Below are 25,511 nucleotides of genomic sequence, written 5' to 3' on the forward strand. Positions count from 1 at the left end.
ATATTTTATCGGACAGAAGCATGCTGTAACATGTAACATGCTGTAACCCATAAACATGTCCCTCACATGACATCGCATGACCTGACCAACACCATTCCTCTCTCTTAATCACAACTGGTGTATCGTGTACCTGTGTGGTCTTTAATCAATAATTCCATGTTTCTATATCTTGATATTAGACCTGTAATTTTCCATTTTATCGCTCAGTGTACGGTGTCCTTAGCTCCATTTCAAGTTTCTCCATTACCTTACAAGTAAACACGACAAATACTTGTTCGCCACTTACCACATTGCTTGCCAAACTTGGCCACAGGGGTGATCTTTGTTCCAGTCAGCTTCAAGATCTGTCCACCAACAACACCAGTATAGATGCTGCCTGCAGGTTCAAGACAGGGAGATAAGCACAATGGACTTATCAGTCTATCACGTCTATCACCTGCTTCAACAGTGATCGGCTTATCTACGACATATCATGATGCCATGGCACCACACTTTTGACATGAAACTTACAAAAATAGTTTGAACTTAATTTCTCAGCTGCCCGGTGAGCAAATAGTTGCCGTTGAAATAATGCAGAGAGTTTTGGATGAGTAATATGTCCATCTATACTGACTTTGTGCTTCTGTAATATATTTTGCTTTATATGTTGCTTTATATGTCCCTTTATATGCTGCTATTGTCTCTGAGTGCCTCAGAAATTATCGCATGACACACATTATGGGCTTGTAACTGGTGAAGTGCGCAAAGAATTTAATGCTGAAACAGCGGCTGGTTGTTCCAGTACATGAAGACACAAAAGAAGGGATAAACTTAAGGACTAAACTTTAGCAATAAACTTCATGTGTGATATCCTCTGTATATAATTACACTCAATAATTGGGACTAGTTGGTACGGCATGTCTTAATTTCTAAACCACGCTGCACAGGACATGCACCCCAAACCACACACACATGCACAGAAACAAAGCCCAGATGTCATTTCACAGCTGGTGTTTGCTCAATGCTTATGCTTGTGTGGTTCTGTAAGGGTACCCTGAACAGTGCAGCTTTGAAATTAGGTCAGTGAATATAGATGGCTTGCGCTGACGTCATCCTAGCCATCATGTTGGAGGACTAGCATGGTGACAAGCTACGTCTGTTGGTGTCTCGCGCTATGGTTCTGCTGCGGTTCGTGCACACAGAAAGAGAGAGAATAAACATCTTTATTGCCCGAAAGAGGCTTAGGGGAGGCATCCTTATTCCAAGATGCCACAGAGGTCACAGCAGCTTTCTGAACATGTCTTTATTACATCGAAGTAGGCTACTCGCGGGAGTAAATATGATACACTGACATCATCCTAGCCATGATGCTGGAGGACCAGGATGGTGAGAAGCTGCGTCCATGATGTCACATGGAAGCTATTCATATTCTAAATACATCTGCAGCTCATACAAATGAAACACAAGGCTAAAGGTGTAATGTTGCAGTCTTTCCCAATCACATGAAGCACACAGTAACTGCCATCTTCACGTTTATCTGGAACCATGTCTTAGACGCATTTAAAGGTGTCTTGCAGGCAGTAATTCAACCTAGGAAAGTTGTGCTTTATGTCCGCTATCTTTTAGCGATTTTTATGACTAAGCTATGAGGCTAATTTAGTGGCTATGGGACACGTGCACTATCAAAGGTCGGCATACTCACAAGTACAGTGACTCACACTAGCTTTACTAGTACACACTCGCTACACAGCATGAGACAGTGTGTTGCCCTCTGCGGTGGCTTAGTCAGCTAAGGCGTCGCGCTGCTGAGCACGGGATCGCGGGATCGAATCCCGGCCACAGCGGCCGCATTTCGATGGAGGCGAAATGCAAAAACGCCCGTGTGCTTGCGTTGTAGTGCACGTTAAAGAACCCCAGGTGGTCAAAATTAATCCGGAGCCCTCCACTACAGCGTGCCTCATAATCAGAACTGGTTTTGGCACGCAAAACCCCAGAAAGAAGAGACAGTGTGTTAGTGAGTAACGGAGGGTGTGACTGAACATGAGTATTGATGAGAGTGAGTGCCGGTCAACGTGTGTATGAAGGAAGGTCAGAGATGGTAAGTTCGAGTGGATGCAAATATGAACGTGACTGACTGTCGGCGAGTGAACCTGAGTATGTGTGTCAGTAAGTGCTGGTGAATGGGAGTAGACAAGAATAATAGCGTGAGTGGTTTCAAGTGTGAATGCAAGCGGCTATGAACATGAGTGAGTTCTGTCATGTGAGAGTATACATGAATGCGAGCGAATACACGGCCTGCAAAAAATATTGGTGAGTGGGTAAGAGTGAGTAGCTACTTATTCCGCCAACCTATGTGCGCTACAGAGGACTACACAGCAGATAGCTATAAATAGAATAACACCACATGAGAAAGGGCAAACATAAGGAAATGGGTGAAGCACTGTTGCAGAAGCACTTCTCGTGTTTGTCCTGTCCCACGCGCTGTTATATTTTACTTAGCTACAACATGCACTAACCAGTCTAAGATAGCACTCTTTTACAGCTGATAGAGCTGGAGCTACCTAAGATCTCTAAAGCTGCACCTGTTTTAACAGCGGAGCTGTTTAAGCCGACCGTCCGTGAAGCGTGTACAAAAAACCTCGCTGAACAATGACGTCACCGCGCGTTGCCTAGCAACCACCTCGCGGAGCATCGGGTGCTTCGCCTCCTCTCTGTGCCGTGCACATGTTGCCTCGACATGAGACTGTTAAGGAGAGGGAAGGAGAGCATGCGCACGGCGCGCGCTATGCTTGGGAGAGAGAAATTGTAGCAGCACCAATGAGGCAACGCGCAGAGCTGCTGCCGACGCCGTTCATGTTTCCCCGTTTCCCTGCATTTGCGCCGAACGCGCACGGTATCCATGACTGCAGCAGGCGCCTCTGACAGCAGCTCGGTAGGTTTCGAGCAGCCACACCCCGGCAAGTGTGGGGGCGCAGCTTGGACATGACGTCACCGGGGAGATAAAGCTCGGAGCCACCATGACGGCGACAGAACTCTTGTTGACTCTGTGGCGAGTACATGTACCATTGACATCGGACGACCAAAGAAGATCCGGACACCCGAAGAAGAAGCCGTTCATCTTGAAGCGCGTCGCGCGGCCAAACGAGAATCTGCGTGTCGGCGGCGAGCCGATTTGGATTACCGTGCCTAGCAGCACTTAGCATTTCCTTGCAAAACTTAGCCAAGCCTAGTAAAACCTGGAAGAAGCTAGGTTGGTCACCAGCTCCGCTGTTTACTCCAGCCTTGCACCACTAGTGCAAGCTGCCCCAATTTTTTTTGCAGTCAACTCCATTCTGTTATGAAAGAATATTATGTAAAAGGAATGGAAATAAACAGACACGGGTATAAACATACCTCCATGCGCCTCAAGAGATTCAGGCCCCACAAGCTGGTTCGGGAACAGGTACTCGACACTATCCAATGCCTGGTTAGGGGCTAGTGCGCCCTTGAATTCAGGCAGTGTGACCCTAGTGAAGGGAGAGAGTGAGAAGAGATGGTCAGTGCACTTCATCAATGACTGTAAAAGCTTGGGTGGCTTGATAACTAATGGCCACAGTGGCATTCAGTTTGTTTTCTTCTTCTGGCCTTGTATTAAAGGCCAAGTGCAGCGAAATTTCACTATAGCTAAATAGGTTGCTTATAGGGTACCTTGACATGTGTACCCACAATGCCAAACAAAGATTTGATTTGAGGAGATTTGATATGTGATGCCTCGAGGGTGGGTGCGGATTGAGGTTATTGAGGTATTGATGTACGTGCAAACAAAACACCACAGAAATAGAACGCACCAAGTATTAAGACTGTCACGCTGTAGCATAATGCTAAAAATGTATACATAAACTTGAACAGGCTAAGACACGGAGATAAGATATACTTCAATGGGAATCAAGGGAATGAACGTGAAGACTCGCAAAATTTTAAGGTTGTGGGTAATTAGCATAGTCAATTGCTAGAGTTGGCAAATTCAAGGCCAAGTTAAGCACGGCTGATCAGAGCGGAGGGGAGTAGGTGGTGATGTGGAGCCTCTTATACTCTAATTTCTTGATTGCAATTAGCTCCTTTCCACCGGTTGCACAAAGAAGCCCGTTACGATTGAGAAATTAGATCCTGATCAGGCTCAATGTGATTGAAAGTGCCTATGTGACACTAGGTAGCTCCTGAAGTTAACGAATCTGGAGCAAGACTCCAGATTCGTTTTGCTCCAGATTCGTTAACTTCAGGATGGCTCTTCTCAAGAGAAAGAAGCACGGAGATGAGCTGGGTCCTTCTTGTCGATCACCCAAGGGTGAAACCTCGCTAGGACGGTTACATGGGAATGGGCCAGAACTGCTTCAGTGCAGTGAACAACCTAAAAAAAGTTTCTACTCCACTAATGCTGCAGTCACACAAGGTTCAACTGCTTCTTCAAGCGCAACAGTATAGAAAATGCATTATTACAATGGGCATAAGCTTACAGCACCAGTATTACAAGGTCGACTGGCATAATGAACATTTCTTTCGGAAATGTTATGACATTTCAAAATATTGTTGTATAGCTGCAACCATGCAAGCACGTTTTGTGGGCCTCTTGAATGTAAATCGTTTTGCTGCTTGCACAAATGAGGAGCTTTTGCATAGTGCAAAACACGCCCATATTTAATTTGTAGACCTTCGATATGTACACCCTAACAAGTGCACCCTTAATTTTCCAAGGGACAATGAAACATTCAAGTTGTTTACTGTTAAACAATCATTTCGCATCTCGAAGAGTACGATAAAAAGCAGAGAAAACGATACGTGAAGAACAATGCTCCAACCCGACTCCACGCGTACACCTCCCAAGTGAAAGAGGGAAAGAAAAAAAAAAATGGTAAGGAAGACAAGTGCGAGAGATACACGGTGTCACTAAACTGATAAGCCGAGAGAGCTGTTTTCGAACGTACGCGCGACAGACGATAACGCCTTCAGCTAGGTCGTGGTTCGACTAAACGCGCTGATGTGTCTAGGGCTTATAATCTGCAAACTATGCGATCTCTTGGCTTTTTCCTGTCCGCCATCGAAAAGAGAAGTTCGCAGTCTTTTAAGCAAAGAAACTGTCGTAAAGAAAGAAAAACGGCCTCGGCTTAGCAAAGTGCAGACGACGTACGGAGCCGCATGCAGATTACGCATATATATTGGCGATAATTCACAGAAGCGATTCCCTAGAGACCGAAGCACATGAGACACTGATCAGTAGTCGGAGATGACACATACAATCCCACGAGGAAAAAAACTCATGCTGCGCACGCATAATAGACAATTAAGCAGACCGGTTAGAGCAGACGTCGAATTTTCTTGTAGGCAAGAACATGCATGCAATGCTCAGACATTATTGATGCAACCGATCCCGTTCAGGAAGCAATCCCGATAAGATTGCAAAACACGAACAAGCCACGCACGAAAGCGATGACGCGGAAAAGAAGAAAACTCACTTGTATGCAACCGGCTCGAAGTCCAGGGAAAGGGGGATGAACGGCAGTGCGAGGAAAACGATTAGGAAGTAGATGAAGAATCGGAAAGCGCACTTGATTAACCTGAACAACATGACGCTGCCGTTGTGATCGCCGCGTAGGGAGTCCCTTCACGGCTGACCTGAAAAATGAAAAAAAAAAAAAAAATTAATAGCAGAAATGAGAGGCTGTGCCTAGCACCAGAGAAGTATACACAACTCGCGTACGACCTCGATCTTCGCGCAACAACCACCTGCTGCTTCCTTGAGCATACGCACTGACACGCCTCTCTAGGGCGCTCCGCGCGTGGCCTTGGCTTAGGCCGCACACAAATCGACATTAAACAGTTAGAACAGAATCGGCAACTCACTAAACAGTGCAAAACTTCTCTTCAGCGAAGTGTGACCAGGCGATAAAGCGCGACAGTGCGCGAGACACAACACAGCAGCCCGGGCAGTACAACCTACGACAGCGCCGCCAACGCCACGCGCACACACGGCTGATGTGGATGCCGAGGCAGGAAACGTGGAAGCGGCCAGTTTTGTTTTTTGCTTCTCCCTCTTATTTCTTCTGCATAGACGAAGCGCTCTTGTTTTTATCTTCGTGTCTCCAAACTCATCCTCGCACGGCCTCCTGCGGTCGTCGCAGTTGGCTGGAGCGGTGGCGAGGAGGGCTAATCGTGTTGCCGTGCCCTTGGAGAAAAAGACAAAATCCACGTCGTCTGCTACGGGCATGCGTGTGTACACAGCTCAACGCAGCTGAGGACAATGGTTACATGTACAGATTGTTCGCAATGTTCGTTTCGCGCCACCGCACGCGTCCATTTCATCTCGTACATTTTATGAGTTTGGGATAGCGGAAACGAGCCCGGCATGAGAGGATTTCACAAAACGTGATGTAATGCAGGGAAAGCCGCGCGCAGTACACATGGTACTCGACTCATCGCTTCCTTCTTTCTCTTCAGGAAAATGTACGCTTGCTCATGTCAAGGTTAAAGCCATGGAGGACCATGGTTAAAGCTACCTGTGTGCAGCCGAAGAAAGTGCCACAAGTGGCAACAGTTGCGTTTCTGAGGAACCGAAAACATTTTCTTCAAGAACATTTGTTACACAAGTAATGGAGAGATTGCATTGAAGTTATGATTTTAATCTTCTGTGCTAGGAGGCCGTATACAATTAGAAGTTGTGGAAGCATAATACAAGGAACGACTTCTAGCTTTATTTTCAGCGATGCGCGCTTTACACATTCGTACAGGTGGCGCTGGCAGCTGATGGCGCGAACGTGGCGCGAACATTGAATCACACTTCCACATCGACAAGTCACGAAACCTACAATGAAGGCGCGGTGCAGCGTAAAGGCGTCACGTAATTTCACCACCGAACATCAATAAATTTCACGTCCCTTGTAGAAAATTACATACACCCCCTCCCCCAACTTGCCCTATTCCTTCGGGGCATATCAATTCAATATATGGGACGATCACGTGGCAGTCTAGGCATATAATTTCAAGCTATTTAAATATGCAAAGGTCGCTGCACGGTACGCTGTTGTGAAGAGACAAGTCCTTATCCGAATGCCCCTCGGTTATCGGTGGTCCATGGGGCAGTGCATCGACAGCACTTCAGCAGCACTTAACCGCAAAGTATGATCCGGTGATATCAGTGGCGTAGCCAAAATGTTTTTACATGGGAAGGGGGGACGCTCTCTACAGGGGAACTGTGCCACTTTACTGTGCCGCCTAGCAATTGTAAAGTCGCTACAGGGGCGCGGTCACGTGCCCAGTGTTCCACCCCTCGCTACGCCAGAGCGATATGCTTCCACGTTACCTGTTAAATTAAATTATTGGGTTTTACGAGCCAAAAGCACGATCTGATTATGAGGCACGCCGTAGTGGAGGACTCCGGAAAATTTTGACCACCTGGGGTTCTTTAACGAGTACCTAAATCTAAGTACACGGGTGTTTTCGCATTTCGCCCCAATCGAGATGCGGCCGCCGTGCACGTTACCTGTAACAACCTCGATCTACATGCCTTATCTAGTTCGTATTTTGCAGTAAAGACAAACTGATTCACGAGGGACAATGTCGAGGAGTGCACTGATATGTACTTAACGCGTACAATGGTACAATACAATGATAGATATACTTGTCTACCCGAGTGGTGTATGGAGTGAAACGTACATACAGCAGATATGGTACAAATCAAAGAGTAATATGACTGCAAGGCTCGAAATAGGAGCATAAAGCAAACGCACAAATAAGGTGCGGCGAGATAGCAGAAAGGATGGAATATAATCGGCAACGAGTACCAAAGTTATATTTTAAAGCACTCGGTTGCTATAAAAATGGGAAGGACCAATTGGTATATGGAAACACACCATGAATAGCTACAGACGCAAAAAAAAAAAAAAAAAAAAAAAGCCAGAAATTAAAAAAAAGCACTAGGTCCGAATGTTTCGGCTGGGCTATCCCATGCCGCCCATTCACAGGTGCTATCCCACTACTGCAGAGCGCGGGAGCTTTTGCCTGCTGCGTTTCCGCCCTGGGCCGGTTCGCTCCTCCTTAGGCGACCTGGCCACCACCGGGTTCCCCTGGGGTCACCATATCGACGCCCAGCTTAGCGCGGACACCCGATCAACATAAGTCAACATGGGACAGAACTCCCAGCCTCAACCCGTCCTCTAGTGCAAGCCTCCAAGCAGCTGGATTACAAGGGCACGCCACAACCCCCGGCGTTCGGAGTTGCACATAAACAGGGTTTTATACACACCAAAGTGTTCTTGCCAGCAGTTTTTTTTTATTAATGTATGAAGAGTGTAATAAGTACGAATCGCCTTTCAATATCGACGACTCTGCGTAAGGAGAAAGTTGGCACGACGTAAAGCAACATAACCTCCGGTCCGGTTGAACATTAAGGTCTGCGGCATCCTTGCCAGATGGCGCTACCACCGCAGAAACCGAGACTACATGCAAAGCCTTTTAGAACTATTCATAGATGGCAGCACATATTGAGGCGTCGTGGCGTTGAGAATCTCGGAGGGCGGCACCATCAAGACCTCGGGGGCAGCGCAATAATCAATCTAGCCGTAAGACACCGCCCTACCAGTGAACTACGTACAGTGAACTAGAAAACTGTAACCAAAGCTAACTTATCAGTACCTTAGGGCGTAAACTCGCAAAAGCTCATGAGAGGCGACCGACACGATTATTAGAGTGTACTAGAATTACACTATACGTCATCACGGGCGGCGTGCGGTGCTGACGGCTGGTGACCCAGCACACGGTGTTTACATGCTCGGTACCGCAGTGAAACCACGATCGGTAAAATACTTTGGGTGCGCTTTTTAAAGGTTGGTAGTCCGGCTCTAGAATAGCTGTCGCCTGTAATGCCTGCATACATACGCTGAGCTATGAAAGAGGTTAATAGCTTCTGGATTGGCTTGCACGTTGGATGAAGATATCGGAAGCCACGCTAGGTGGCTTCCGAAGTTCCGCCAGCTAAAACCCCTATATATAAAAAGTAGCGGCAACCACTTCCATCCTCCTCTGTTCCACTGTCGCGCTCGGCGCGGCCAGCGCGATCGAGGCGCGATATCGACAGTGGCGCCGCCTGCGTCGGGCCTGCCGTGGCAGACGACAGCTAACGCGCTACCAGAGGAAATCCGCGGAAAACTTCGATCGCGCCCTGCGGAGAAGTGTTTGAGGCGCAATTTTGCTTCGTCAATCAGTAACTGGCCTTAATAATGCCATTTTAGAAGTAGCAACGCGACGATGCGAGACGGCGCAAATACCAAGTGTGCAGCAAGCGTTTGCGCTCGCCGGATGGTAAACAAAAAAGCCTTTTGCCCTCTCCTTGTCGGTTGCGGCAACTGAAGGCGCAGCAGCATGCCATCACAACGAAGTTGTTGTCCCCAGCACGTTTGATCCTTCTGTGCCTACAGCATTTTCGTCGCACAGGCCCGAGAATGACGGTCAGAGCACGCTGGAAAAAAAAAAAAAAAAATACAAAAGCGCAACGCGTGCTTACACGTGACACGGATTGGCCAATGGCGGAGCGGAGGAGGCTGGGGCGACAGGAGGCGGCGAGGAGGAAACGCCGGGGAGAGCGCGGTAGCGGCAAGATCTAAGAATGGCGCTACTTGTTATATATAGGGGTTTTACCGCCAGCCACATCTGGCGCTCGCGACAAACACTAGTAGAGAGGAGAAAAGGAAAAGGGTTTGGAAGCTGGTTTTTCGCTCATGCGGCAGGCATCTATAATGGAGGCAATGTCAAAACACATCGCCCACGCTGCTGATTTCAAGAGCCTGCGATGGTGGCATCGATGACCAACCACGAAAACTGAGCATAGGCAGTCACTTTAATTAAACGTGCTGTCAGTTTCGTGCTATCTTGAATAACGAGTCACGCTTTGCTATTCTCGCATCAATTCTGTTCGAACGGCGATGGTGATTTTGTAATAATATTTCAGTCCTGAATATCAGGTTTCTGTCAGAACCAGCCGTACACTAACGTGCTTACTTGTCGTTCATGTTAAACAGATCTTGAAGGGAACCGGCACAGACAGAATGTTACAGAAAAGCAGACATGGCATGTTGGGCAGGTCCTGAAGCGCACTGGCACGCCATCGACAAAAGGTTGCAGCAAAACAGACAGGATCCGCGTTCAAGAGATCTTGAAGCACACAGGCATACAGACAAAAGATCACAGAAAGACAGGCAGGACATGTTGAACGGATGCTGAAGTGATCTGGCACAAAGACAAAAGGTTGCAGAAAAGCCGATAGGACATGTTCAACAGATCTTTAATCACAGCGGCACAGAGGCAAAAGGTTACAGAAAAGCAGACAGGGCATTGTTGAAATGATCTAGAAGCACACTGGCACGTCACAAACAAAATGCTACATAAGAACAGACAGGATACGCAGAGCAGATGTTGAAGCACACCGCCATATCGGCAAAAGATTGCAGAAAAGCAGACAGGAAATGTTGAACAGATCTTAAAATGAACTGACCCGTCCCTGACAAACCGTTACAGAATAGTCGACAAGCACCGTTGAACAGGAAATGAAATTATGGGGTTTTACGTGCCAAAACCACGATCTGATTATGAGGCACGCCGTAGTGGGGGACTCCGGAAATTTGGACCACCTGGGGTTCTTTAACGTGCACCTAAATCTAAATACACGGGTGTTTTTCGCATTTCGCCCCCATCGAAATGCGGCCGCCGTGGCCGGGATTCGATCCCGCGACCTCGTGCTCAGCAGCCCAACATCCGTTGAACAGGGTATGGTAAACAAATTTGAAGCAGACTGTACACACACACACACACACACACACACACACACACACACACACACACACACACACACACACACACACACACACACACACACACACACACACACACACACACACACACACACACACACACACACACACACACACACACACACACACACACACACACACGCGCACACACACGCGCACACGCACACACGCACACGCACACGCACACGCACACGCACACGCACACGCACACGCACAGAGAGAGAGATTATATTGAACAGATCTTGAAGCGCACTGGCACGTCACAGACAAATGGTTTGAGAAAAGCAGACAGGACTTGTTGAACACATCTTGAAGCGCACCGACACAGACTAGTTAAAGAAAAGCGAATAGGTAATATTAAACACATATTGAAACGCGCCAGCCCACACACAAAAGGTTACAGAAAAGCAGACAGGACGTGTTGAACAGAACTTGAAGCAGACTGGCACACAGACAAAAGGCTACACATTATCTTGATCTTGAAGCGCACTGGCACGTCACAGAAAAATGGTTTCAAAAAAGCAGACAGGATCGACACACTGAACAGATCTTGAAGCGCACCGACACACAGACAAAAGGTTACAAAAAAGCAGACAGGACATGTTGAACAAATCTTGAAGCGCACCAGCACAAAGGCTAGTTGCAGAAAAGCAGAGGTAATTAAATTTAGAACAGATCTTGAAACGCAGCAGCCCAACCACACACAAAAGGTTACAGAAAAGCAGACAGGACATGTTAAACAAACTTGAAGCACACTGGAACACACACAAAAGGCAGCAGATCATATTGAACAGATCTTGAAGTGCAGCGGCACGTCACAGGCAAATGGTTTGAGAAAAGCAGACTCAACATGTTGAACCGATCTTGAAGCGCACCGACACAAAGACTAGTTACATAAAAGCAAAGAGGTAATTTTGAACACACCTTGAAACCCACCAGCCCAAAGATAAAATGTCGTAGAAAAGCAGGAAGGACCTGTTGAACAGAATTTGAAGCAGACTAGCACACAGACAAAAGGCTACAGATGATCTTGAACAGATCTTGAAACGCTCCGGTGGCCGCGCGCGCCCGCCCGGGCTGCAGTGTGTGCTGTATCTTGAAAGCCATCTGCGTCGGGACCCTGGTGTAATGTATATATATCTTACACCGTGGTCGGGACACAGTCCGCCACACGCTTTGTATAGACATCTCCCTGTTTGCAAACAGCGTGACGTCACTGCGGGTGCCCTTCCCCTCTGCCGCGCCTCCGAAGCGGGCGCTGGTTGGCAAAAAACGCTCTTCTGTCTGCAGAAGAGCGCTGCTTGTATATAAACTGCCGCGATCGGAAGTCTGGCATATTGCGATTTTTTTGAAGTGACAGCATTTCCGAACTGTGCTTAGGAAGTATAATCGGCCCCGTTTTACCGGTACAACAACGTAGCGTTGTTACCGAGTGCATGGTTCCCGTAAGTCAGCGTGTGGTGATTTCGTAAAAGTGCGCCTCTTCCGTAGATCAAACATCCACAAAAATGTATTACTCCTCGAAAACGAACATTTTATCACAGATTGGGCACATTCTCACGGTGGCAAAGTGCTACTTCGCTAAATGAGTGGTCTTCGAAAACAAATTTGCATTGCATTGTCGTGAATGCACTGATTTGCGCCCCATTTACACTGTACCAAACGATATACAAGATGAAGTTCGTCTACAACCACACGGCGGCTCAGTGGAGCCGTACCAAGTAGCAGCGCCTAAATGCAGATGAGGGAGAAATGCTGAAAAACTTATTAGCCTGCTTTAGGAGCATGGTAAGATATCCTAGATGGACAAAATTATACCGGAGCCTTTCGTTACACTGTCCCCCATAAGCCGCTGTGCAGCTTAGAGATGTTAAACACCATTATTTAATTTTAATTATTAGTCTCGGTCATGTGAATGTACAAAGCAAAATTTTACATAAGTACATAATCCGTTGCGCGCTAACTTCGCTGTGTCTGCTGCAGACTTTACTGCTCTGAACTTTACAAGACCCAAGTTTTGCATGTTTATGTGCATCATCACGGCATTAAGTCCGTACCATGAAGGATGAATGCACCAATAACGAAAAAAAAAAAGTTCAATTTTACTTAAGACCCGTGAGATCTGCGTTAAATCACGATAATTTCAGTGGCTTGCCTTTAGGGCATTCCCCGTGGTTAAACGTATACACACAGCTTCGGCAGCGGTCAAAAAATCGTAGTAGTTCATTCGTAGCCATACCTCTCTCTCGATAATTTTTTTTTCTGCACACAGCGCGAATGGCCCGGAAATACATGCGCTCACTAATCATCGCGTCTCATTTAATCTCACCTGTTCAATAATTACAGTTCCTGAAGTTTTATCGGAGCCTGATCACTACGACTGGTTTTATTACACGCAACATGCCTCCACAGTCTCGCAAGCGAGATGTACTGCTTATCGCGTAGTACACCACGCGCGCGCACACACACACACATAATGTGGCCAGTTTTCCTACGCTAACATGAGCCGATATCGTCGCTGTTCTCGCCGCACACTTTACCACAACAAATGTGGCACACATCCATGGAAAATCCGATATTCTTCATTGCACAATCCATCGCAGACCACCACCAAGTGGTTCATGTTCGCAAGTAAAAAAGGCGAACGTCGCCCCATCTGCATCATGCAGTTTACCACACGCCGATGTTCTCCGACACACATTACTGCTAATCTGGCTGGCAAGAGAATTGTGGAGGTTCACGTAAAAGATAAAAAAAAAAGAAATAAAAGAAATAAAAACACGCGTCCACGTGGCGCCCACCTACCCCAACTAAAGCGCGACTGCACCACGCAGAAACCGGCGGCGGCTGTTTTTTTCCAACCAGAGTCACCGCACGTGCGCCGGTGACGTCACGCTGTGACGTCGCCGGTGCGGTGTGACGTACCCCAGGAGAGGTCTATTCGCGACTTAGTTCGCTTTGATTGGCGCTGCTTTACAGCGCTTCCTCACTCCAGCATTTTGACCGCGAGTTCCCGCGGCCATCGAATGAGATGTGTTCATGCTTGCTTGTGTGCGCATGACACAATGCTTGTTCATATAGTTAGTATGCCTGTGTTGACGAGTTTATACGGCCGATAAAACTACTATCCTTACTTCGTATAGCTAGCTGTCCACTAATTTTGCTATCTCAATCGATGCTTCGTCTTTCGAGTGAAACTGCGACTTTTTTTTAATTCATCTCTCGAGAGTCGAAGAAGCACGAATCGCGTTTCGAAATCGACAACGTTGCGATCGGTGTGGCTTTCGCAAAGATGCGCCCGTGCAATCTTCCGCTGTGTGTACATGGCCTCAGATATTGCGCGCGCTGGCAGGTTCTTGCTCTCGGAGCCATAGTTTCCGCATCGACCTTCGCCGTATCATCGGTAGATGACGCCACTGCCGCAGTAACAATACCTTTCGGTGTTTTTAAATAGCACATTGTGACGGTGCCAATAGAAGGAAGCATTAGCGGACAACTTTCCGCCATCGCGTGAAGTTTGAACAATGCGCCTTCAAAAAAAAAAAAAAATTGCTCTAAGGTCGCCGTTTTGACGCGATTGCTGACATCAAGAACGAATCGCAGAAGGCGCTTTACTCGTACAGGAAAGACTACTTCCAGTGAATATTTGGAAAGTGGAAGGACCCTTGAAAGCGCTGTATTGCTACTTAGGGGGGCTATATTGAAGGTGACAGTGTTTGACCGCATGTAAATAAATGATTTCCTTCAAGACAGAACCAATCTCGAAACTTTTTGATGCCTCCTCGTATAACATACGACAAACTAGCGCCGTGCATGTTGTCGCACCTTATGTCTGTCCCAATTGCCCTTTTAAATAGCGCTACTCAGATTTGCAGCACGACAGAACAACTAGCTCGAATTACTGCCTTGTCCACAGTCAGTCCAAACCATCTGCGTGAAGATGCGAAAAAGCATATGATACTATTAGAACAAACCCGGAAACTTTTCTTTAGAGGTGCGAAGCATTTCACTCGGTGCCGTCGGGTTTCCTACAGAAGGGCTTCGCCGCATTAATGTGAAAGCATTATATGCCCCATTACGCGAAATTCCGGCGTCGTCGGCGGCGTGATCGGAGCGATGGTACTAAAATGGCCGACGGGGCCAGGATCGAGTAAAAACAACTGAAAAATGCTCGGTTTTTAGTCAACTTTCTCAGGAAGGTTCCTGTAAACAAAGTATATCAATGGCTTTGAAGAGAAAGCTTGTAAATTTCGGTCTGGGTCAAAATCGAACCCGGGCCTCATGGGTATACGAGAGGAGCACGCTTCCCCGATGCCATGGCGGCTCCATGGTTTCCGATGACTAAATGTATGCCTAGTGCGCGCGTTACTGCACACGTCACGTCGCAGCCATCTGGCGGACTAAAGGTTTCACCAAAGGGACTACAATGATTTGGTATGCCCACACGTAAGCAGTCTTAAATGTCTCTGCCGAATTTCTTTATACCACGCATATTTGTCTTCGTAAGAACTATAGCGCAATTGCTCCGTCACCTTATATGGTGCGCTAACGGCGACGATATCCAGTGAAGTAGGAGCAAGCGCGTGCATAATGTTATATATATATATATATATATATATAAACGTAAAATGCTCTTATTGTCGTTCTTAAACAATGTCAACCTGTAGTTCGGGGCGTCTTTTTTTTGTAAAGCTGCGTTCGCCACGCATTGTACTCGCCAAGCATTGTACGTTAGGCCACTGGACGCATTTTCTGGGGAGGCACAAAACAATGAGGATCACCGTCGTCGCCCTCACACTTATCATCGTCGCATTCGTATGCCTGGAAGTGCCGCTCGCCGAAGGAAGAAGTGAGTGAAGCTTTTATTATATTTATCATTTCCAACAGGCGTCATATTTCTGCCATGACAAGAGCACGACTTAATGGCAGTGCTTCCGAAACAGAGCAATGATGCACGGACAGAATTGGTGACTCCGCGGTGCTGTAGATCAGCGCACCATGGCGCATTAGGCAGTCGTATAGCCGTCGAGTCTCGCTAATTTCTATTAGTTTTGAACACTCAACTATAGCCTAGAACCACACGAAACGTAAGTTCAGACCAGGCGCACGCTTGCCAGCGCGTGGTGTCTCCTGGCCGCTAGACGCTTTAGCAGACATCGCTTCGTTGTAAGCTCTTGACGGCGCTTCACAGTGCGCAAGTTGGCTGGGGCTACTATCCGTCGGTCAAGCTGGTGCAGGACGAAGCCGGTCCGTAACACGACCGTACTGGAAGACATGAGTGCGAGCGCGCACTCGAGCCCTGTCGTACACAAAGGAAATGCTGCGAATACACATTACAGTTGCATGTAGCTGGGGCGGGCTGCCGCGACCAACTCGCTCGCTGAGGACAACGGCGTTTGGTACGTCGTAGACGTCAACATCGGAAATAGTGGCCTCTACGTGAACGTCCAAAATCGAATTTGAACAACGCGCCACGGTGACGTTCAGTGGGCGGAGCGATGTGGGCATGCCCAGCTCCGTCGTAGCCTTGGCAGTGCAAGACATCGAAGAAGGAGTGGGAGCACGGCGAAGGGGATGACAGTCGATTTTGATAGCCAACGACTCCGCTTCTGCTGAACGTATTGGAGTACTTCTTGCTGCAAAGTATTTCTGAAATAGTCTAGTTTAACTTCAAATGCATTTCTCGACTTCGACAGAAAGTGCTTCAGGGTCTCTTAAAAAAAAAAAAAAACTTGGATGACGATTGAGCTTCGCCTTCAAGAGTGGAACACGATAACATTCAAAGATCCCCTGACTGCTTCGCACGCTTCCCGGCAACATCAGCTTATGTAACGGTGACGTTTACCTGCAAACACTGCCGGCGAACGCTATGCACGAGGACGAGCTTTCTGGTTCTTTTTTTCTTTCCTCCGCACGGCGGGATCCGCCACTGCTGCGGATGCGCGGAGGCGAGCGCCATCTGGAGGGTGTTGCAAGGAACCGAGCGGGGCGCGCCGCTCCCACTAAGACAGACCTCAAAAACAAGCTGGAAAAAGGGGTTTGTGTTTTGAGTTTCCGCGTAACAGAATTATGTTTCCTCGTATATCCAAATTACAATCCGACGCTATCATGTCTGTATACGTTGTGCATAAGTCATACTTTACGAATTTTCTGACGCATTTTACTTTGAGAAATTCAACTAGTTCAGTAACGCCTATGCGCCACGCGTAGGGCCTGCGTGGTTTGGAATGCGTGGTCAGAAATTTTTCTTTAACGGACAACGCCATCGACACCGGTTTTTGTGCGACACGGGGCCCTTAACGCTGTCGCGTTATAATAACAAGCACGCTGTCACGCGCGCATAGCAAGCATGAACAGATCTCACTCAATTTTTAAGAAAGGTGACCGCTCTTTAATTTCCAATCATCGCCCCATCTGCATACAATTTTTATAGCAAAGTATAATTGAAAAGCTTATTGAAAAACGCTTAACCAATTACCTTACAAAATTTAATATTCTCTCACCATTCCCATAAGGCTTTCTCCCGGGTTACTGGACTGAGCTTGCTCTTGTTACGCTAACCTATCAACTAAAACTCGCTGTCGATGAGAGTAATTATGCAGCTTTTGTATTGGAGATTTAACGAAAGTGTTTTGAGAAAATAAGGCACCATATCTTATTTCATAAGCTTGAATTATTAGGGATTACCGGTCCAGCATTACGCTTACTACACAATTAATTAACAGGCAGCATTACTTAATAGACAGAATGCAGACATTTATTCTAAAACCATGTTCACTAATATTGGCATGCCCCAGGTTTCCATACTGGGCTCGATTTTATTTTTTAAGTATGTCAATGATCTGCCCAACAGCCTTTCTTCTTCGAAATGTATACGTTATGCCCACGAACTTATTATCATCAACTCTGATAAATCTCTCACAACTCTAATATCTAACCTTAATGACGATTTGTACAACCGGCTGGAGTGGTGCCATACTAACCAGCTAAAGATGAACCCGTCGAAAACAAAATTTGCTGTATTCACTTCCCACCAACGAACACTTCAGTCCATTCCTCCTACCTTTCTTGGCGCCAGTCCTATATCCCTACAAAGTTTTCCTGGAATTATCTTGGTGTAGGACTTGACGGAAATCATGAATTTATTTAACAAATATCTAAATACAGAAGATTACCTACGCGATTATGGGGCTTCTGAAAACAAGACACATGTTTATTATCAAATATTACTATCCTTATACTTTTCATTTATTCATTCACATTGTAGCTACTAGCTGGTAACTACTAGCATCCGCACTGGAGATTGCATTGCGCGATTTGTATACTAGAGTTACTGGGTATGCTCCCTACGGAAGCAGGGTTGCGCCCAGGTTCGCTATCTTGAGCACGAAAGAAACGAAAGTGTTGAGGGAAAGCCAGATGTCCTGTTCGCTGGTGCCAATTGCGCGTCGCGACATGAACGATTGTGGTGATCTGCTCTACCCCCGTGATCTAGCCGAGTTATCTGGGACAACTGAAAGCCACCTTATAACAAACTTGTACACAAGAACCATGGTAGCTGTTCGATTTCTTCTGAACGAGCCGAAATATTCCGTTGCATGTGCTGAGGCGTCACTTAGCGAAGGATCTTTCGTTGCGCGCAGCCTGGTTTGGCGTCATCTCTCGAACGACATGCCAATCACGGGTTAAAAATTACCATTGTTATACGCTTTTTGCGGTAAAAAGGAAGATAAAACAAGGTAGACTAATTTCGGAAGCAGTCGTCTGGATGTTGGCCATCGAAGAAAGCAGGAAACTGGGATGACGCGGTGGCGCTGGTACCGCCAACTTTGTTTTTCTGTGACTTAGAGACAGCTGCGCCACTTTGCGCGGTTACCGCGTGACTACGTTTGACAAACGGGGGCACGAGCAGCAATTGAAAAGCCGAGACGCAACTCTACTACCGCCGATATCGGCGCCTCTTGCCGTTAGAAGGCGCTAACATTCCGCGCTGATTGCGTACAGTCTAGAATCGGTACAAAAACAAGCTTTATTGGTCGTGTAAACATGTAAACATTCGCTTACTAACAAAATTAACAAGGATGGTGTGACGCGCTCACAAGCAAACATGAACACATCTCATTCGATGACTACGGAAACTTGCTGCCAGAACGCTGGAGTGAGGAAGCGCGGCTTCAGTAGCAGTCGAATCGACCGCCATGCTGCCTCTCACTTCAACGCGAACTAAGCGGCGAGAACACAGCGCACACGAAGCTATGGGCCCTCGGCGCACCTAGACTCTATACTCATCGAAGATCGCTTCCAAAAAATTTAGAGGACGCTTAAGCTTCGCCTTTAAGAATGCAACGCGATAGCATTCAGAGATCCCTGACTGTTTGTCAGGCTTCCTGGCAACTGCAGCGTTCTTTTTTCTGCACCTTCGCGTTGGCGTGCCACTGCCGAGGAGGCGAGCGCCATCTGGATGTCGTTTTCGCAAGGAACTCCGACTGGGGCGCGCCGCTGTATCAGTGGTAGAAATGCTGGAAAAGGGGTTTATGTTCGAGTTTCAGCGTAACCGAGTTGCTGTTTTCTCGTATATTCAAATTACAATCCAACGCTAGCATGCCTGTAGGTTGTGGTTAAGTCGTACTTTACAATTTTTATGCCGCATTTTACTTTGAGAAATTCAATTAGTTCAGCAGCGCCTCTGCGCCACGCGGAGGGCCAGCGTGGTCGGGGTGTTCCGGCATGATTTTCTTGGCCGTGAACGCCGCACGCCGACACCGACGCCGGATTTTCTGCCACACTAGGCCCTTAGCGCTATCGCGTTAATAGGGCCCGCGCGGCAGCGCAGCACGCAGCAGCTGCAAGACAATTTAATTGTCCTGCTGTGAATCATTTCATGTATAGTGCATTGCTCAATCGTCCAAGTCTATGTCACATTGGTCTATCGAATAAGGTGATACAACAGCTTCGCTAGCGAACGCCTTCACAGCGTGGATTGGGACCCACATTTTTTTTTTTGTATTTGGACCGTCATCGAAATCCAGCCGCCGCACCCGGGATTGAATCCGCGACCAAGACGTAGCGACTGAGCTCCAGCAGCGGGTCTGTGCTAGAAACACGATAAAAAAATCACCAGATATAGTGTTCCAGATATTAGAGCTGAAGTTATTGGTGAACGAGAGCATTCTTCAGTTTTTACGTGCGCGATAAGCAGCTAACAACGAAAATGACGCAAATATGGCTGGGCATATTGGTACATGATTACGTGATGAAATGAGGGGACTGTTTATAACGTTAACTGAAAATTTGACAGCCAGATTACGCGAAAGCGAATGTAGCTACGCAGTGGTCAGATGTTTAATAGAGGACACGCGAATTCTGCAGAGTTGTAGTAAGTTTGGCAAAAATATTTACTCGTAATACTGTGTTCTGAGTCGGGGTTCTGAGCAAGCTGAATCGGCTGTGAAGTTGGACACCGTAGGTCCATAAAATGAAATGTGCCATGGAACAAGAGGGCTCCACGAAACTTCGATAAATGATGAAAATTGTCTGCAGCGAGAAGAGATGCTTAAGTTTAAATAATCTAGGTAAGCTTCTTTTACATTATGTACGTGATAAAGCCATATGTCAAATCTTCATCGATAACTAATCCTAGAAATATGGTGTTTCTAGCTTTCCGAAAAGCTGTTCCGTATAAAAGCAATTATCCGCATTCAGTGACCGGCGAGTTCTTAGCCATAAAATGTCCGACGATTACGATACTCCCTAGCGCGAAACTTGAGCGCAGCTGTATGCGTGTTTTCATTTCGCGATATATTGAGGCAAATAATTTGAGACCCAAATCACCGCACTGACTGGCTGTGGGCCAGTGCTGTCAGGGCAGTGCCAGCAGCGGGAGAGGAAGTATGGCTAGTGTCTGACCAGTGCCGTCAGAGAGAGAGGCAGTATGGGAACGCTGGCAGTGATGAGCGGCATCGGAGCCAGCTGTGGAAGAAGACGACGAGGAACGCGCGAGCAGTTGCACGAGCGCGTTCGCGCGGTTACGCCGAGAGACGCTGACGCTCCATCCAGAATGGGGGCCTAGTAAGAGCTGTTCTCTAAAATATATGACAAAACTATTATTGCTTGGAACGTTTGAAATTCATATCGACGTAACCAGTAAGAAAGTTGCTTGGGAGCCCGATTACCATTCTTACGTAAGTCTTCTTCTTCTTTTTTCATTTTCAATTGTTGTAAGACACTTGCGTCACCTCCTTAGAGGACATGTTCTTCTAACCAATAGCAGAAGGGCAACGACCGTATTGTTTGCTATGAAACAATGTTGATATCTAGCTGGTGAAGCCTTTTACGACCAAGCTGCCCTAGCAACGACATGCTCTGTTCGGTTCTGGGCATTGCTACATATACTGGACGCATTTTCTGGCAAGGCAGGAAACAATGAGAACGGTCGTTATTGCTCTCGCACTTATCGCCGCCGTCGCATTCATATGCCTAGGAGTGCCGTTCGCTGAAGGAAGAAGTGAGCATATTTTACGTCATATTTGGCAGTTATAATACACGTCATTATCCTGATAACACCAACATAACTTCTTGGCAGCGTTTCCACTAACGCGAAGGATGCGTTGGTTTTGGTAGATTACAGTTTATGTTCAGGAGGAAGGCCCATAACTTCGTGCGGTTAGACTTAGGAGGGCCTCAAAATATGTTGCGAGCACAACTCACGCATAGCCGCCGTTGTGGGGAGACGCACAATCTGGGCGTGCAATTGCTGCTCGGCCACATCCTGCAAGGCATTGATTCTGCTACATGCGTATAGGTCAGCAATAGGGCAGTACTGGGGTAGGCAAGTAACCAGGCGCATCGCCTTGCGGTTGATGCGCTTAAACTGAAGGCATTGGGTCGCGTTAAGTCGCATGTAAGGATATGCGTATATGTTTTTTGATGCGACGAGAGCTAGGGCTATTTGACGGAGTCCAACTTCTTTAATTCCCCATCCACGCGTAGAGACGCGGCACATAAGATGTAATGCCTGATGGCAACTTGGAACTGTGCCAAGAAGCCAGCTTTTGGCTCCTCCATCTTGGTCATTTAGCATGCCGAATGTGCGGATTGTTTGTTTCCGGCAAATGACTGAGTCCCCTAAACGAAGAGAGATAAGGTTGCGATCGGCCTCGGCTCACAGCCGCGGTCGTCGTTGAGGCCTGCCTGCAGGGCTAGTTCTTGCTCCCCAGGGGACCCTGAGTTGGTCCAGAGGGAAATATCGTCCACATACACGGCATAATTAAGTCCGGGTATCGATGTCAGCATTGGTGGGAGGCCTGACCAGGCAATGTTAAAGAGAGCGGGAGATATGACAGCACCTTGGGGGACTCCGATTTCATTATGTTGCCATTCACCGAGCGTATCCCCCAACCATCACCCCGAACGTTCTGTCCGCAAGAAAGGCTTTCACGAAACGATACAGGTTCTCACCTATCCCCACTGCCTGAAGTCGATGAAGTATGGTAGTGTGGGGCACGGAATCAAGCGCCTTTTTGACGTCGGCTCCAACAACCAACCGGAGCTGTGCGCTGCTAAGGTATGCGAGAACGTCCTTATGAAGCCTATTGAGAATATCCTGGACGCAGAGGCCTAAGCGAAATCCTACTTGCATAGGGGACAAGATGTTTTGTTTGTCTAAGTACCATTCAGGTCTACGTAAAGCCATGCGTTCCATGACCTTACAAACGTTATACGTTAAGGAAATCGACCTGAGGTCTTGTAATGACCGACTTGGCTTGCCAGATTTTGGAATAGGTATCACCACTGATTTCTTCCAGGCAAGGGGAAGATCACCGTTGGTCCAGTGCTCGTTGATCACTTTCAACAAGTTTATGCGATTTGGGAAGGTTCAGAAGCGTTGAATAACCTACTCCACCCGGCCCCGAAGTGCTAATGTGGCTGGAGTCACACAGTGCTGCCTCTATCTAGTTAGTCCAACGTGAAGGGGACGTCGTATTCGTGTGATGTGTCTGATGGGGAGTCCGCAGGAAAGGCACCCACATGTTCAGGTTGGGGAAAAAAGACCTTCCCTGCTTGTGTATCTAGCTCAGCCGGGGACACGTTCAATTTCAGAGCTATGCTAGGGAGGGTGAATTTGGTCGCTTGCGTCCGCGGATAGCGCGAAATATGCGCCAGGCCTTCGATAAGTTACCTGTGCCATTAAGCGAGTGGCACAGCAGCTGACAATCTCTGAGAGCCAGTTGCATCGTATACCGCTCAACCTCCTGAGTAATACAAAAAAGTTGTCGCAGTTTCACCTGAAAGGCGAAGCATCAATTGCGATAGCAAATTTGTAGCGAGCTATACGGAGTAATGATATTAGCTTTATCAGCTGTATAAACTTGGACATGCAGCAGCACCGGCAACACGCAGAACTGTTGTCGACGCCGTCGGCGTTTTGCCCGCGTTCGCTCAAAATGCGTGCGGCGTTGGTGACTGTTGCCGGAGCCTCTGATATAAATAGGCACTTGGTGCCGCAGCTAATAATAAGTGGTTCTTGAGGGAAAGGGAAAGGTTGGCGCTATCTTCTGCAGCCCTTGAGGGAGCACGGCTCAGCGCCAACGGGGAGGGGTAAGTGGGAGCGAAAGAAGGGATCGCAGCTAAACGTCGCCTCACTTCCCTCCCCCCCCTCCCCCACGGCCTCTAGCGCGTCGGAAGAAGGCGCGTTTGCTCTACATATTATTGCGATAGCAATTATATGGACACTCCAAAGCAGATTTCTGCCGTCGGCGTCGCCGTCGCCGTCGTCGTCGCCGTTGCCGTCGCCGTGAGGTTCCGTATGACGTCAATGGAGATGAAATCGTCGCCGCGCGCCGCCGAACGCTGTATGTGCGAGTGAAAGGGCGCGAGGGACGCGCGCTTTCACGGGGAGTGAACGCACGGCGGAGAACAAACGCGCGTTCTGTGCCGTGCTCCCTTAAGGGCTGCAGAAGTATACGCGTCTCTTTCCTCCTTTACAATCACCATATATGTAGACCAAACGCGCCTTCTTCTGACGCACGAACGGCCGTGTGGGGGGAGGAGGAGGAGGGAAGGGAGGCGACGTTAAGCTGCGGCACCAAGTGCCTATTTATATCAGAGGCTCCGGCAGCAGTCACCAACGCCGCACGCATCTTGTGCGAACGCGGGCAAATCGCCGACGGCGTCGACAACAGTTCTGCGTGTTGCCGGTGCTGCTGCATGTCCAAGTTTATACAGCTGATAAAGCTACTATCATTACTCCGTATAGCTCTCTACAAATTTGCTATCGCAATTGATGCTTCGCCTTTCAGGTGAAACTGCGACAACTTTTATGGTGATTGTAAAGGAGGAAAGAGACGCCTACTTCTGCAGCCCTTAAAGGAGCACGGCGCAGAACGCGCGTTTGTTCTCCGCCGTGCGTTCACTCCCCGTGAAAGCGCGCGTCCCTCGCGCCCTTTCACTCGCTCATACAGCGTTCGGCGCGCGGCGACGATTTCATCTCCATTGACGTCATACGGAACCTCACGGCGACGGCGACGGCGACGCCGACGGCAGAAATCTGCTTTTGAGTGTCCATATAATTGCTATCGCAATAATAGGCATTTGATGCCGCAGCTAAACGTCGCCTCCCTTCCCTCCCCTTCCCTCCCCCCCTCCCCGCCATTTTCTTCGCCGTGCGTTCACTCCCCGTGAAAGCGCGCGTCCCTCGCGCCCTTTCACTCGCACATACAGCGTTCGGCGCGCGGCGACGATTTCTTCTCCACTGACGTCATACGGCACCTCACGGCAACGGCGACGGCGACGACGACGGCGACGCCGACGGCAGAAATGTGCTTTGGAGTGTCCATATAATTGCTATCGCAATAAAAGAAATGATCGGTTTGCAATATGTGCACCATGTGCAATGCATAGGAGGACCTGCATCAACAAGACCTATGCATGCAGCCGCGTATATCAGGATTACTTCGATGCCTGCTTGAGAAGCAGCACGTACTGAGTAAATGAAACTGTAATGTGATTTTTGATATGTTTTTTTGTTTATTGAAAGAACAGATGGTGTGAGTGCATTGTGGGGAAGGGGAAAAGGTATCATCATTGCTTCAGTGCTTTGCGCAGTTGGTATGCTTAAACTGTCCAAATCTCTTCAGCTTCCACTAAAATATTTCTCACTGTTAGACTATAAACTGTAGTCAGGAAAAAGCTTAACTAAAACCAAGTTCCTAATGCATATTTACAGAATGTATTTATTTACAAGCTAACACTTGCACTGCAACATTATGCCGATACACAGCATATGCGCTTGAAATAATTACATTTTGTAAAGGGGAACGACTGGGCCCGGAATAACAAACTTTATATTAGCTCTGAAAAAGCGCTACCATGCGTATCAGCTACAACAGAACTACTCTGTGCCTAACCTACTTTCTCAGGGGCACCCCTATGAAGACCGTTCGGGCCCTTCCCATTCTGGGTGTAATATTCAGCCCTTCTCTCGACTTTTCCGCACATGTCACCAGCACTGTAGCTGAGGCTCTTCGCATTCTGGGGTTTGTGACTCTTGTCTCCTTTCCCTTTGGACCTCAGGTTTTCAGAGCACTCTACACTTCTCTCATTATTCCATGGCTTGAGTACTGCTGATCAGTATAGTCCCCGTACCAAATTCAGCTCGCTGACCTACTCGACGTTGTTCAGCGCTGGGCTACACGCACC

The 25,511-nt window shown here is 47.8% G+C and overlaps 2 protein-coding genes across 5 annotated transcripts in view; one reads left to right on the forward strand and one right to left on the reverse strand.

The window, feature by feature from the left end:
- Positions 1–6,138, reverse strand: part of LOC119458766 (uncharacterized) — a 37,611-nt gene extending 31,473 nt beyond the window's left edge. The window contains exons 1-4 of the mRNA XM_049670963.1: positions 5,857–6,138; positions 5,469–5,628; positions 3,373–3,485; positions 287–376 (exon numbers count right to left, since the gene is read on the reverse strand). Of these exons, the coding sequence (XP_049526920.1) occupies positions 287–376; positions 3,373–3,485; positions 5,469–5,581 (316 nt within the window). The 5' untranslated portion in view covers positions 5,582–5,628; positions 5,857–6,138. The remainder of the gene's footprint in view (positions 1–286; positions 377–3,372; positions 3,486–5,468; positions 5,629–5,856) is intronic.
- A 9,309-nt stretch (positions 6,139–15,447) lies between these two features.
- Positions 15,448–25,511, forward strand: part of LOC125946653 (uncharacterized) — a 39,417-nt gene continuing 29,353 nt past the window's right edge. The window contains exon 1 of one of the 4 annotated variants that reach the window (XM_049670362.1): positions 15,448–15,663. In XM_049670362.1, coding sequence (XP_049526319.1) covers positions 15,468–15,663 — 196 coding nt within the window. In that variant the 5' untranslated portion in view covers positions 15,448–15,467. Of the gene's footprint in view, positions 15,664–21,071; positions 21,319–25,511 lie in introns of those variants that run through there. The other 3 variants (XM_049670361.1, XM_049670360.1, XM_049670363.1) reach the window with 3 other exon arrangements.

Source organism: Dermacentor silvarum, chromosome 7 (assembly GCF_013339745.2).
Source record: "Dermacentor silvarum isolate Dsil-2018 chromosome 7, BIME_Dsil_1.4, whole genome shotgun sequence".
Classification (NCBI taxonomy): Eukaryota; Metazoa; Arthropoda; class Arachnida; order Ixodida; family Ixodidae; genus Dermacentor; species Dermacentor silvarum.